We start from the raw sequence: 14,465 nt of genomic DNA on the forward strand, positions 1-14,465 counted from the left end.
TATAACTAATACTTTAATAAGACATTGTATGGATGAGTTTTTAATCTTGATAAACAGAAATTACCCAAATTTTAACAGTTCCTAAATGATTAACATAAAAAAGGACATTTTTCAAGGACTTAATTGTAACTATTACAAGAGAAAGATAATATTACTCATGTCACACGGTCTGTTTTGTCTGTACAGAAACCACAGTATCTATAATCTGAGGGTAGCTTAAGCTTCATATATCACATATCTATATCACTATTCCTATCACATATTTGTATTTTTGTAAGTATTTCTAAAAAGAAATCACTTAACCACTCCTTTAAAGACTGTGCTGAAAACCCACTTGTATTAATAGTACGTCCTCTTTTCACTGAATTCACTGAATCACAAGTTACATATGGAAGACAAAAAACTTTTTAATCACATATTCTCCATTTAACACACATGACAGAAAAACAAAGTTGTCAGCTGTTGCCATGTGCTTTAAGGCTCAAGACTGCTCAAACAACTTGAGTAGGTCATTTGCTAAGCCTATTGCTTTGGCCAAGCCACACCAAACAACCAAAGAAAAACTCTCTTTTATTTCCATACCTACAGAAGTGGGAAATATTTTTGTTGTTACCTGCACCACAGCTTGTCCTCTTGGCCATGACTTTTTACAGAAAGGGAGGGAAAAAAAAATAATAAATAAATAAACAAAAAAAACAGGCAGGTTTTTTCCTATGCCCCTATGCCAGCTTCAAGGATGGAAGCGAGCAGCATGCCTACAGCTCCTGCTTGGGCCTGACAGCCTTTGCACCATACCATGCTGTGCCATTATATTTAAGAGTCGTTTACTCCATGCACCTTTACTCTTTAAGCTAAATTAAACACTTCTTCCCTTTCTCACCTACAGAAATGTGTTCCATAATTCAACATCATATTTTCCAGAAATGTGTTTCCTTTTGTTTTAAACTGTTTTTTTTTCCTTTGCTCAGACCAGTGTGACCCAGTCAACTTGTATTTTCCCTACACAGAAAACTTTTATAACTATTCTGATGCTTTTATAATTATTATTACTACTAATAATTATATTAATAATATTAAGATGTCATATGTAATATATATAATATTAAATTAATTGATTTATTTATTATACTCATGACAAGATGAAGCAACCAGAGGTACCTGTGGCAGTGTGCAGAACTCACGGAAACACATATGCAGTTTCTGGTCTGATCTTCATTTTTTTCTTAATCTTTCCTAACATTTAGTCTCCCACTGACAGTTAATGAATGCATGATGTTTCCAAATAACTATCCACAATTACTTCTCTTCTGCGTGATAACACTTCAGGCAAATTTTCGCATGTACAAGTAGAATTGTTTTTTCCTATATTTCACTTAGCAGCCTGGAAATGAACACACTATTTTATCAGTAGGTCACTCTGGACCTTCAGGTCCTAGCAACTTCTCGTCAACAGTTTTAGTTTTGCTGTGGAGTGCCCCTAATAACATCAGCAAATGCTGCTCTCCCATTATTCATCCTGTTTGCCCAGTTACTCATGAATTTCCAGGTCAGAACAGATTCCTCATCATTGGGCAACTCAGCTGCTAACCTCCCGTTGCTATGAAAATTGATCATTGTTCCTTGTCATTGCTTTCTATTCCTTACCTGATTACTAACAATTTTATCCCACAAAGATGCCATTTCTTTTAAGAGTGCTTCAACACGGTTGAGAGCTTCTTGGAAAACTGAGCACAGTATGCATGTCCTTCGGGCTCCCGCAGGATGTTCGGAAGTTAGCCGGGGGGTTGTGCTGGGCTACCCCAGGGCTCTTGTTGGGCTGCTTTGGCCTGAGATACCATCCCAGGGAAGTCCCCACCAGCCTCTGCACAGGGACTTTCTACCCAACATTGCTCCTGGGTGGCTTCTCTATCTTGTTCTCCACTGTCCCGTGCCTGCCTTCCCAGTGGCACCAGCAGCCTCTGCAGCAGGCACAGGGGCTGAGAGGAGGCTGGAAGAAACCGCTGCTTGCTGAGCAGATGGATACTAGCACAGGAAGGAGAGGGGAGCTGGGGTGTCAGATCCTCCTGCTCACTGTCATGACTACATTGCTCGAGGTGCTTTGTGGCAGAAGAAGGGCCTTGGATGCCAAACATGACCTTAAGAGTTCTCAGAGATAACATCTGGTCTGCACCATCACTACACCACTTCCCCTGCACACACTCTGCTGCAGCAAAGAGCAATTTCCTTGTACTGTGGTGGGGCCCAGCCACTTGCCACTATTACCATTTGTGGCATGCCCACGGAGGAAGCCAAATGAAAATCCACCGCAGGCAGCAGGGCACAGTGTGGCACCTCCTGGCACCATTGCCCAAAAGATCTTTCTGGTGGCAGAATCTTGAGACCTTACCTACTCTACTCAGGTCAGCAAGGTTATTTCCTCTGGTTCCTCTCTCAAAGTAGCAAAAAGGCACTGAAGGAGAAACAAGGAAAGAGGGAAAAGGAGGAGGAATAATAGCAGACCAAAGAGCAAGGGCAGGGGCTGCTCGCTGAAACATCTGTGCTGCAAGAAGTGGGCCTTGCGAACATTGTGGCAAGTGGCTGCCCTGAGGACTACAGAGCTTCCCGGGGTGGTTTGTGGGAAAATAGTTGGACAACACTTTTCTGTGGAATGGGAGAGCCCCGATTCACAGGCCCTGAGCCCCCTTTGCTGTAAAAAAAAGTTTGCACTTTTACACAGTGCAGAAGTTGTCCACTGCTCTTCCACAGCACAGAGCTGCCGTCACACATGATGGGGAGACCTGGTGATTAGGGCAGTGCCATCCTGCATCACCACATAGGACTACTCATAGCTAAGTGGGGCTGTACATATTGGTCCAGCAGCTTCAGAGCAATTTTACCAGTCTTGTGCTCTCTGTAGCCCTTATTTCCTATCAAGATCCTAAACCAGAAGTGTTTTTTTAGTCATCTACAGTCAGAGAAAAAGAGGTGACAGAAAACCACCTTGTGTTCTGTTACATCGGCTTTGTTTAAGCTTCTCACTTTTAAAATCCTAGTTCTGCTTTTTTTTTTTTTTTTTTTCCAGTCTTTTCTTCCCTATGGAGTAGCAGCACAGGCGACCTGACAGCCGAGCCCATGGCATGAGTCCCAGCATGACGATGTTGAGCTCCAGACAGGAGGCTCCCAAGAAAAACACTGCAGCGAGACAAGGCAACCCTACACGCCTGCCCGCACTTAGCAGCGCTGCCGTGGCACTCCTGCTTGCCAGCTCACTCTGTCTGCTTCTGACAGAAAGTTTTTACTCTCCAACAGAAGGTTTTGCTGTACCCACGGGCATCTCGCAAGTTTGTCTGAATTAGAAGGCTCTAGGATCCCGGATTCAACTTCCTTGGATAAGCGTGGATCCTGCTCCTGAAGCAGTCTACGTGCCTATCGCTACCCTCGAGTTGCTTCTGCTCGGTGACTCTGTCAAGATGTACCTCGCTGAGGACCTCCTGTAAGTGGCAGCTCACTATTTTCGCTTGGAATTTCTGAACACTTCACTCACCCGGTGTCACCCCTCTCCGGCTGAGGACCGCACAGATTATTAGGCACAAGGAGACTCAAGGGCAGAGGCAGGAAAGGTAAACCTCGCTCTCATTAGCACGCTAATAGCTCGAACTCAGTAAGGACTACCCAGAATTTCCTCCCCCTCTCCCCCACCGGCATTTATACGGCCCCAACAAGCGCTCGCCGCGGGCTCCGCCGCCTCGCCCTTTACTGCTGCTCTCAGCGCCGGCCGCGTCCCGGCCAGACGTGCCCTCGGCCGGCCCGGCACGGCTCGGGGCGGCTCGGCACGGCCCGGCACGGCCCTGCAAGGGGTAAAGGGGCCGGAGGAGGCGACGGCGAGCCGTGAGCATCGAGCCGGGGCCCGGGGTCGGCGGGACGGAGGTGAGAGGGGGCGGAGAGAGCTCGGAGGTGAAGAGGGGGCAGGACGGACGGGGGGTGCCTCGGTGGGGCAGGACCGGCTCCGGGAGCGGCTCCGGGACCACCCCATCCCGTCCCATCGCACCCAGCCCCTCCCGGGCCGGCCCAGCCCCGGCGCCGCGCAGCCGGCGAGGTCGGGGTCCGCGGAGAGCCGGAGGAGGGAGCGGGACCGGGGCAGGTACCCGGCTGCCCCCCACCCCAGCAGGTCGCCCCTGTCGCCGTGTCACGATGGCGGCGACCTCCTGCGCGGCCACCTGGCGCCGCGGCGCTGCCCCGGGCTCGCCGGGGGCCGGGAAAAGTTTGGGAGGCGGCGGCGGCGAGCGCAGGAGGCGGCGCGGGGCCGCGGGGCTGAGCTGCGGCTCGGACGGAGCTGGTGAGTTGCAGGGGTTCCTCCCGATGGGGGTGCCCGGTCGGGGGCGCCGGGTTTGGGGCGGGGGGCGAAGGAAGCCTGCCTTCACCCCACGCGCGGCCGTGCGGGAACGGGACGGGTGGGTGGGTGGATGGGTGCACGCGTGCTGCCGGGAACTAAGAAGCTCAAACCGGTGTCTGAAACACGGACGCCAAAAAAAATAACCGCCCATTAAAGGCTTTTCCGAGGCCGAAAGCTGCCAGCAAGTTCACTTAAAAAAAAAAAAATAATAATAATAATAAATCTTTTTTTGAAAGTTTATTTGAGTTGTCGAGGACATTGTTCTGCAGCAGATGTTTGTTGTCTAAACTCCGTTTACATCCAGCACGGCATAATTTCGTGGTGGAAATGAGTATTGTAATGTGCTGTGGTTCTCAAAAGCCTTTTCTTTTCTAAAATTTAGCACTGCCAGTGTGTACCAGACAAATTGCACGTATTTACTTTTCATCTGGAAAGGCTTTAAAAATAAAATATACAGAAGTCTGGCAGTGGGTACGCATTCTTTTCTTTCCCTTTGCCTTTCTTTAAATCGTCATTTGTGGCTAAAGCATATGGCTGTGTGTGAAAGAGAAGGGAGAACAGGAATGTGTGTGCTGGTGTTGTTGGTGGGGGGTGGTTCAGCCCCTTTGGCCAAGGCTTTTTGTGGATATCTGGAAGGTAGGAAAATATGGACTCCAGCTGAGCTGCAGTGGGTGTACCGAACATATTGCTTTGTATGTTCTTGCAAAGGCAAATGTAGGAAGCCATGAGTTAAGTCTTGTTCTCACTTCTGTTGACTTTGGGCTATCATGAAAATTAAGAGCAGTTTGGCACATTGTTTTGAAGACACAAATTTATTATTTTTCCTTCTCTAAAGTACCCAATGACTCCTGAGATGGTAAAAGCCCTCAGCCCCGCGTTCTGCTGACAGGCTTGGAATAGCTGCTGACAGGCTTGGCATCCACATTACCAGCTCCCTGTTGCCTCCTGGCACCTGTGGGAAGCTGGTGAGAGGTATGGCACTGCATCCCTGCCTATGCTGTTGTGTGATGGGGCTGGGGAGGGTGGTGGAGGTGCCCCTTGCCATGGGGCAGGGCAAGGTGTCCGCACAGCACTACCCTTCCCGTGGCGCATGTGGCAGAGGAACCATAAGTACCCTGTCAGACCCCAGGGACATGAGCTGTGGTGGAGATCCAGCTCCAACCTGGAAGGGTGCTTGACCCTGATAGGACCCTGGAGCTCTGCAGGAGACCACACAAACAGCTATGGAAAGCACAAAGCATAGCAGTGGGCAGGGCGATTTCCCAGGATGGGCACATCATGGGCTCACCCGACTGCTCCCTCCATCTATGGAGCAAGGAGGACAAAGGTCAGCCAAGCAGCTGATTAAGGCAACTGAGTTGTCCTCCACAAGACTGTGGCTCTTGGTATCATAGCACCTCCTTTATTTGAGCTGTTTGGTGAACATTGATTTGGCCATCACATCCGCACCAAAGCATAGCCAGGTTTCCCCTGCCCTGCCGACAGGTTTGCATTTGTAATGGTACATGGTGGTGCAGCAATAGGGACCCTCTGTTTGCTTTAGAGTGAATAAAATGAATTTCTGGCAGTATTGAGAGCTCAGGATATTGAGGTACCTAACCAGGGGAATGCCCAACAGGCACAGACATGTTCTTCAGTTCCTCTTTTTAGTATTTCAAGCTAAGGACCACACTTTGCAACTAGTAACTAGTCTTCAGTGTGTGTGACTGGAACAAAGACTTTTTGAGGAGTAATTTGTAGAGCTGTCACGAAGCAGTGGTTCAGATATCTAGGATCTGGCTGCTGCTATCTTGTTACTATAATATACAACCAACTGTATTCTTGCTAACTGCTGGAAAATGAATGTTCTTTTTGAATTACTGGCTACAAAGGAGGAAAAAAAAAAAAAAAAAAAAAGCATTTTTAAAAAAGTAGCATGGCTGAAAGATATTACCTTGAAATGATGCTGCCAGAAGCAAATAATTTAATACATTATTATTTATATTAACTTTCAAGTGGCTGGTGAACTAGATTTATTCCCTGAGAGTCCTGGCAAATACTGTTACAGCCTCCATTGCCTTACTGCTGGGCCATCAGAAGCAGATTTACTTTTGTGATACTAAATTTGATGTAATCATTTTAAGGGAAGAAGTAATTATGAACAATGGAAGATGTGACTTCTGCTGGTTGAGTACACTGTCCATGCCTTCAGCCAGGGAACCGGTTTAGCACTATAGCCTTTAGTAGAGTCATGACAGCTTATATCCACAGAGATATGGTTGATATAGTCCTATGTCTTGCATATCATTTTCTTCACAGAAAGAAATGTATTTTTGCTTTGGTAGAGAAGTATGATAACTCTACTAGGAAGAGGCTTACAGCAGCACGCATTTTGTTGCATGTGGTGCTGCAGTGATACTGAATACGATGCTCTCAGGCAGTCTGATGAGTATTGCTAGTTAAGCTATTGTTAACAAATGCTATTCTAATAAAATATAGTTGTTTATTGTACAGTGGAAAGCACTTGCAATTCACATGAACACAGTGACATCTTGTTATAATCCAATACAATGAAAGACTGTAATAATTTCTGTGACAGCAGTGTGTAGATTTCAACTGAATTACAATTAGATTGAACCTTAGCTGAGGTGAAGTTCTTCTGTTGAAGAGCTTCAGTGTTACTGTGCTTCAGAAAAAGAGTCAACAACCTGAAGGCCAATTTCTACTCCTGGGAAATGAATGAGGGGGTTGCCATCATCTTCAGAGAGTAGAAGACCTATGACACTAAGTGACAACTGTGTTTCTTGGATGATGTATCTCTCTCTCCCTGTGGGTCTCATCACCAAAGCATTTTGGACCTAAAAAATAGAATGGGCAAATAATAGTAATAAATTACTCTCTCAAAAATCATTTTAAAGTATCCTGAATGTATTAATGAATTCAAGTCATTTCACCATAGGCTTTTTTCAGATAAATTCTCTTCTGACTGAAAGAATCCAGGAAAAGGAAGGGTGGGAAAAAATGGTGTGGGTCATCCTTTAAATACGTTTACATTCATCTGGGACCTGGTTTGCTCCTCCCCTCTTTCATGAGGCACTTGAAAAGGTATCTCCCACTCTTCAAGTGCCCCAGCCAGAGTGCTGGAATAGTAGCAGCTCACATGCTTTTGTGATCTTCAGAAACCTGAGTGTTTTCCAGTGGAAGTACAAACACCTCTGTGTTAAACCCAAGCCTGCTTACAGTGTGCTTGCTGTGCTGCACAGAATAGTAAATAAGAGATTCCTCGGTATGTACAGGCCACAGGTTGAAAACTGTTGTTGTGCTGGTAGAGGCTGAAATCTCACTTTCTTCTTTTGATATCCTTCTTTTGAAAGCTTCTTTCACATGTTTAGGAAGTGCTCATGACCTTTGTGTAAATAAGGAGTCAGGAGCTCTCTTTCCTAAACTAAGCTACTTCATTTGGGGACAAAAGAAAGTGCCCATCTAGCACAACTTTTTTTATTTTTTTTAATTATTTTTTCCCAGGGGAAAAAAAAAATAAAAAAAAAAAAAAAAGCCTTTACAGATTTGGTTCCAGTGGAACCAGTTCCCTTCTCCCCATCCTGGCTTGGTTACCAAACTGAAAAATTGGCTCTCCGTTCAACCTCACTGCATACATTTTAGGCAAAAGCTCTGATTCTCATTGAAGTATGCAGTCCCTAAACTGTAATGTTTCTGGTAAAGTAGTGCTTATGGCATCTCCTGATATTTTTACAAAGCTGTGCAGATCTCTTCCAATATTTATGCATGGCAATGGAAAAAAAAAAAAAAAAAAAAAAAAAAAAAAAAAAAAAAAGAGAGAGAGAGACAGCTAGGAGAATCAATCTGCTGTGAAAAAGCAGCATAGCAAAGTCCATGGGAAAATGTTGCAGTTAATCTAAGCCATGATTTAAAGAAAAACATAAGTAAATTGAAAAGGATGATCACTCATTGTATAATACTTAAAAAATAATAATAATAATAAATGGATGTCTTTTGTACATATTTAAAATAGAAGAAAAGTAAACCGGAATGAAGCATGATATTTAGAAAGAGACATGATTTATTTTGTTGTTGTTGTTGTTGTTATTTTCCAAATGGTAGTAAAAAGCCAACTAATTTTAATTGGAAATAGCATTGGTTTTGTGATGACTGGCTTTCAGAGCACCTCCTTAACTGTTAATAGAATAATTTTGTATCATTAAGGGTGGGAAGCTATCTTAGGCATTGGCAGTGTGCACATTTGTGTCAAGGTTTGATGTTGTCTTTCTCAGGCTCTTTAATACTGAAGATTTGCTTGGGGAACAGGATCAAGCTGAGAAAGCAGTGACTTTGCCGTGCTACTGCTCAGGCAGTGAAAGTTGGGTGGTGTTTTGGTAGTGCCACATACACTTAGGTCTTTTGGGGAAGGAGTGAGCCAATTGCTGTGAATATGTGCTTGCTGGGAGCTTCTGCTAATCCTTTTTGACACTACTGCATATTCTTCATATGGAAATTTTGTAGGAGGAAACACTTATGAGCAATTCTCCACCTTGGCATCATACTTCCACAGCAAGAGCTATGGGTTACCCACCACCGCCTTGGTATACACACAGCAATGCTAGACCTCAGCACCTCATTGCGGTCAACATCCCTCTTGGCTCCAGGGTTTATGTTACAGCTTGAGCATCCACACAGACTGTGGGTGACATGCAATGACAGTGAAACTTATGTTGCATTTGTTGTTTTTATTTTCAGGGCCTGGTTTCTGAACCTTTCTCCCAAATTAACATGAGAGACTCGCTGGAGCTGGGGATACCCACTGCATGCCCAGAGGAGTACTTGGAGGAACGTGGTTTGATCTCCCTCTTGTGGAAAATTATTGGAACTAAATTCTTGTGATACTAAAGAAGAAACATCCCACATCAGCTCATAAACGATGTCAGCAGTTACTGTGCCCCCTGCTGATGTTGTTGGCCCTCAAGCAAGTGAAGGGATGGACTCTCTGATCGTACTGCATTATAATTACACAGGAAAGCTCATTCTAAGGGAAAAGGCAACTGATAAAATAGACCTGACCACTATTGCATTTCTGATCCTATGTAGTTTCATAGTCCTGGAAAACTTGATGGTGTTGATTGCCATATGGAAAAACAATAAGTTTCACAACCGCATGTACTTTTTCATTGGCAATCTAGCTCTCTGTGATCTTTTAGCTGGGATTGTTTACAAGGTAAACATTCTTATGTCTGGGAAGAAAACTCTGAGTTTGTCCTCAACAATCTGGTTCATTAGAGAAGGCAGTATGTTTGTTGCACTGGGAGCCTCCACCTTCAGCTTACTAGCAATAGCTATTGAGCGGCATTTGACTATGATTAAGATGAGGCCTTATGATGCAAATAAGAAATATAGAGTGTTCCTTCTCATTGGAACATGCTGGCTTATTTCGATTTCCTTGGGTGCCTTACCCATCCTTGGCTGGAACTGTATAAACAACTTGCCAGATTGTTCAACCATTTTGCCTCTTTACTCCAAGAAGTATGTTGTATTCTGCATTAGTATCTTCATAGCCATTCTCGTGGCCATTGTTATCCTTTATGCACGCATCTACATCCTGGTAAAGTCCAGCAGCCGAAATGTCACTAACCACAATAACTCGGAGCGGTCCATGGCACTCCTTAGGACTGTTGTGATCGTTGTAAGTGTCTTCATTGCCTGCTGGTCTCCGTTGTTCATTCTGTTCCTCATTGATGTAGCCTGCAGAGTCAAGGAGTGCTCTGTCTTGTACAAAGCCAACTGGTTTATTGCTCTGGCAGTCATCAATTCTGCAATGAACCCCATCATCTATACTTTGGCCAGTAAGGAAATGCGTCGGGCTTTCTTTCGCCTTGTTTGTGGTTGCCTGGTGAAATCCAGGGTAGCCAGATCTTTGCCTATTCAGCCCACGCCAGATCACAGTCGAAGTAAATCCAGCAGCAGCAATACCCAGAAGCCAAAGGAAGATTTCCCTCAGATGAGTATTCCTTCGTGTGTTATTGAGAAGCGTGAATCTTCATTTCACAATGGAAACTTCTGTAAGTAATGGACTCTTCAAGTCAAGGACCTTTCTGTGGCTTAGAATTAAACTACAAGTGTAGTTTAAATATTCATGCACTTAAATCATAGGGGAAAACACTAACCACTTATTTAACGTTGAGGACTTAATTATCAACAATCATTTGCTTTGTGTGTTCTTTCAGTAACACACCTGATTCAGAAAAGCTTTCCATGCTACCCAACAGCCAATACAGAGTCCATGTACATCTGTTGACATTGTGCACCGTGATGGCATTGCATGATGAGGTTGCATTTGGCACCACCTGATCCTGCAAGACATCAAGAAAACCTGTTAACATTCACTAAATATTCATCTAATAAACATAACTTCAGCATTCACTAAACGCTGCTGATAATCAGAAAATGAGCCTGATTATTACCAACTGGGAGAAAAGCTCATTACATATATTGGGGATTATAGTTCTGTATATGTACCTTGCTGTTATGTTAATGGCCTTACTTGTATGTGGTATAAATAGCTGTATATTTGTACAATTCCATAATAAAAAGTCAATGTTTGGTTAGAGTTTACAATATTTTAAACATTGTATTGTAGTATAGAGTGTAAGGTGACAAATTATTCAAAAACATAGATGTGTTTTGAAGGGGATTTTTAAAATACATGAAGTAGTAGCTTTAAACTGACAGGAACTTTAACATGCCATATCAATGCAGTACATTTGTTTTTTCTACTGTTAGTCAAACTTTTAATGTTTAGTGAAAGACAACATGATAGTTGTCACTGTGACATTTCACAACTTTTAAAAAAAGCAGTAGTAAATAACCATTAAATGAGGTTATATATGTTTTCTATTTAAAGTAGTTAAAATGTGACCCATCAATACATATATCAAGGGTAAGTACTATTTCAATGCATATATTTTTACTTACTATTTTCAATGTATTTAAAAATGTATGTCAAACCTATGTAAACCTGTGTACATTGTGAATGCACTACCTAAGCTGAGATTCTTCAGTTCTGAAGCAGAGACGTACCATTTCAGAAAGCAATGAACCACAACCCGGTCCTTGTGGAGTTCCTCGTTTTCCCTCCAGGCACTACTACAGCATGGGATTGTGTTATAGCTTCTTCCTGGGAAGAAGCCCAGCCAGCAGGACAAGATCCTTTTTGCTGGCAATGGGACCTTACGCTTTTACCGTCTCTGAGCACTTTTGCAGATACAAGAGGGAAGATGCGGTACAGCAGGGTCATGCTGAAGGGCATATCTCCATTTATACCTGACCCTGCCTTGGATATGGAATGATCTATTCAGTTTGGATGATCTTTCAACTTTTCTGGAGCCCTAGAATCATTCTTGTGAGGGGCTGTTCCACAGAAACCTGTACGAAAAAGGTTTATGGTTTATCACTGCCCTACCAGCCTCAGTACAGGGTGCTGTTCAGCATCAAGGGGGTTCCCTAAGACCTAGAGTAATTAAGACTTCATAAACATCTGGGTGCAAGTCTCCATGGAAGTGGCCCATGGTACTTCCATCAGTACTAGTACTTTACAGCTGGAAGCTTCAGTGTAGGTTTCCCCTTCACTGGAAGGGAAATTCTCAGATTAGTTCTCAATGTAAACTTCTAACTTTCTTGGGCTCCTTTGAAGATTCCTGCTTAATGCCTCAAACCACACTTTGCCTTAAGCATAATCAGAAGAAGTTGAGGCTTTTTAATTAACAACTTGTAGGAGCTCATCCTTGGCTTCACTCCTGTCTTAATCACTTAAACAGTAAGACTCTTTCAAAGTACGTACAGTGTGTAAATGGTGTAATGTGTGTAGCAAAAGCCTTTAAAGTGTAGAAGTTTGCATTGTGATTATCTTCTTACAAGCTAGCAGTCTACTTGTAAATGTTTTATGCTGTTATTAAACTGTAAGAGCAAAGAAGAATATAAAATGAATTTGAATGAAGTAACTGTGAAAGAGAGTAGAAAATGGATTACTTCTACCAAAAATGTTGAAAAGAAGTGCATATAGAGAAAGAACAAACTAAACTAAGCTAAGCATGAACAGGAGCATGAACTGCAGATACAGGCTAGGTCAGCAGCTCTGTAGCTTTGTTAGAAATAGAACTGACAACATTGCATTGTTGTGGCTTAGGTTTTTAGGTGTTACAGTGCTATTTGTCTGTATTTTCAATCTTGAAGGTCTCCCTTGAAGTTGTGTCTTTGAAAACTGCCTGCTAAAATGTTTGTGTGCTTCTAAACGTTAGCTCATGAGTGATGGCACGTGGCAGCATTCCTTGCTATTTGCAAAGGAGATAGGCCTTAGCAGGACAACTGTTTGAGAAAACATTGTGGCTGACCCCACACCAAACCTCACATTGTGTTGTGATGTTGTGATTCTCTGTATTTAGGTGAAAAGTAAAAAATGAGTATTTGTAGTGGCCAAAGTCTCAGAATGTGCCTGTAAAAGTGAATTTTAACATCTGGATGATAGCCTTAGCAATTTGTTAGAGTTGACGCAGGGTACAAGCAATGCAAGCAACTGTTTGAGGCCATGTGATTGTGTGTCAATAAAACAAAATAAGAAAAAAAAAAAAAAAAATCACTCCACTTTGATATCTGTCTCATTTTTTGATCTGGATGTTGTTTTTGTTGTTTTATTCTTATTTTGTTTTGTTGGTGTTTTATTGTTGGTGTTTTGTTGTTGTTGGTTGGTTGTTTTTTTTTGCTAGTTCACTACCCTGCCATACTTTAAGCAGATTCCTAATACTCATGGGTTCTCATTAAACACTGATAACATATCTAAAGAGATTTTTTTTCCAGTGGTTACATTCTACTTGGATGTATTAGGTAAAACACAGGTTTGGGAAGACTTCAGAGAAAAAATTTAGAGTAGGATAAATTGAGGGCTTCATAGTTCTGGATCATAACCAACCAGGAAGATTCCCTATCCTTGAAAATGTAAGAAGATAGAGGATAAGCTTCTTTTCCCCTAAAATTTTAGAAAATTCTTTAAAATGCTGCCCAGAAGCCAAGCTTTTTATTATCTAGGCTGATTTGAGCATGCTAGAAATCTGAATCACATCTCCCTTTCATAATGGATTCTACATGGAGCAAAAAACATAAAGCAGAGTCACATTTCATTCATATTATTTCATGAATTAGAATATTTATTTTGGTTCCATATTACAAAAGAAATGCAAATGCAACCACCTAAGTAGAATAAAGGTTTTCGCAAGGAGCTTTCACCAGAGTCTTTTATTGCTGGCAGTCATACAGAGCATTTTCAACTCATTAGGTACCATAAACATTTAGAAAACACATATTTAAATCTCAGACCTTTGAACTGAAGTTGTCATGTAGCAGTCATCTTTTCAAGGAGCGTAAAAAGGGTTTGGCCTTCCATAGAAAACATAGATTTAAATTCTAGGTGTCATGCCTGAAAGCACTATCTTTGAGAGCAGTGTCGGCTGTGGCTCTGCTGGCCCCTGGAGCTAAAGGAAGGCTCTGCCTCTTCTCCTGGGAGCAGATTCAGACCCTGGGCTTGCCCACTCAGAGGGCTCACCATGCTGGCCGCAGCACACAGCGGTTCCATAGAAAAGGCACATTTTACAATAAGGGTCTGTAGTTAGGGTGTAGCATTGCCTTAAGCATTTGTTATTTCCAACTGCTTTAGTGAGGAAATGGAAAGAACACCTGGGCATAAAGCGCCATGTGCCAAAAAGCTAGGAGCCTGAGGGCAGCTGATCTGCCCCTGCACAGCTCAGCTTTGCTGGCATCAAACCAGCTTAATGCCATTTAACCCAGCATTTCCAACAATCTAATTAGATAGATTGGCCCCTTAACCATGCTGGGAGCTGTGGACCCGATAGCCACTTTGGGCCTGAAGGCACTCCCTTCTCATGGCAAAACTCACGGGGCAAGCATGACAGCAGTGATCGGCGGTTTCTGCTTGGCCACTATTGAGGCATGAGGCTAGCTGCAGCCCTGAGTGGGCTGCAGGCACCGTGAAGAGGCGTGCTGGCACCGCTGCAGCCTTCAGAGCTGCATTTCTTCTCTCCAAAAGTGATCTAAC

General features: G+C 43.3%; 1 protein-coding gene across 6 annotated transcripts; it reads left to right on the top strand.

The window, feature by feature from the left end:
• Positions 1-3,158: 3,158 nt before the first annotated feature.
• Positions 3,159-12,966, top strand: S1PR3 (sphingosine-1-phosphate receptor 3). 6 transcript variants are annotated; one of them, XM_035309359.1, is made up of 3 exons: positions 3,479-3,599; positions 7,322-7,456; positions 9,107-12,966. In XM_035309359.1, exon 3 carries the CDS (start codon positions 9,288-9,290, stop codon positions 10,428-10,430), a length of 1,143 nt encoding a protein of 380 aa, XP_035165250.1. In that variant the 5' UTR covers positions 3,479-3,599; positions 7,322-7,456; positions 9,107-9,287; the 3' UTR covers positions 10,431-12,966. The 6 variants fall into 6 exon arrangements, with proteins under 6 accessions (XP_035165251.1, XP_035165250.1, XP_035165248.1 ...); XM_035309358.1 differs by lacking the exon at positions 3,479-3,599 and adding an exon at positions 4,034-4,315; XM_035309360.1 differs by lacking the exons at positions 3,479-3,599; positions 7,322-7,456 and adding an exon at positions 3,159-3,472.
• Positions 12,967-14,465: the final 1,499 nt, after the last annotated feature.

Source organism: Oxyura jamaicensis, chromosome Z (genome assembly GCF_011077185.1).
Source record: "Oxyura jamaicensis isolate SHBP4307 breed ruddy duck chromosome Z, BPBGC_Ojam_1.0, whole genome shotgun sequence".
Classification (NCBI taxonomy): domain Eukaryota; kingdom Metazoa; phylum Chordata; class Aves; order Anseriformes; family Anatidae; genus Oxyura; species Oxyura jamaicensis.

Coding starts and splice junctions, on each gene's coding strand:
- S1PR3 (XM_035309360.1), top strand. CDS start 9,288: ATGTCAGCAGTTACTGTGCCCCCTGCTGATGTTGTTGGCCCTCAAGCA.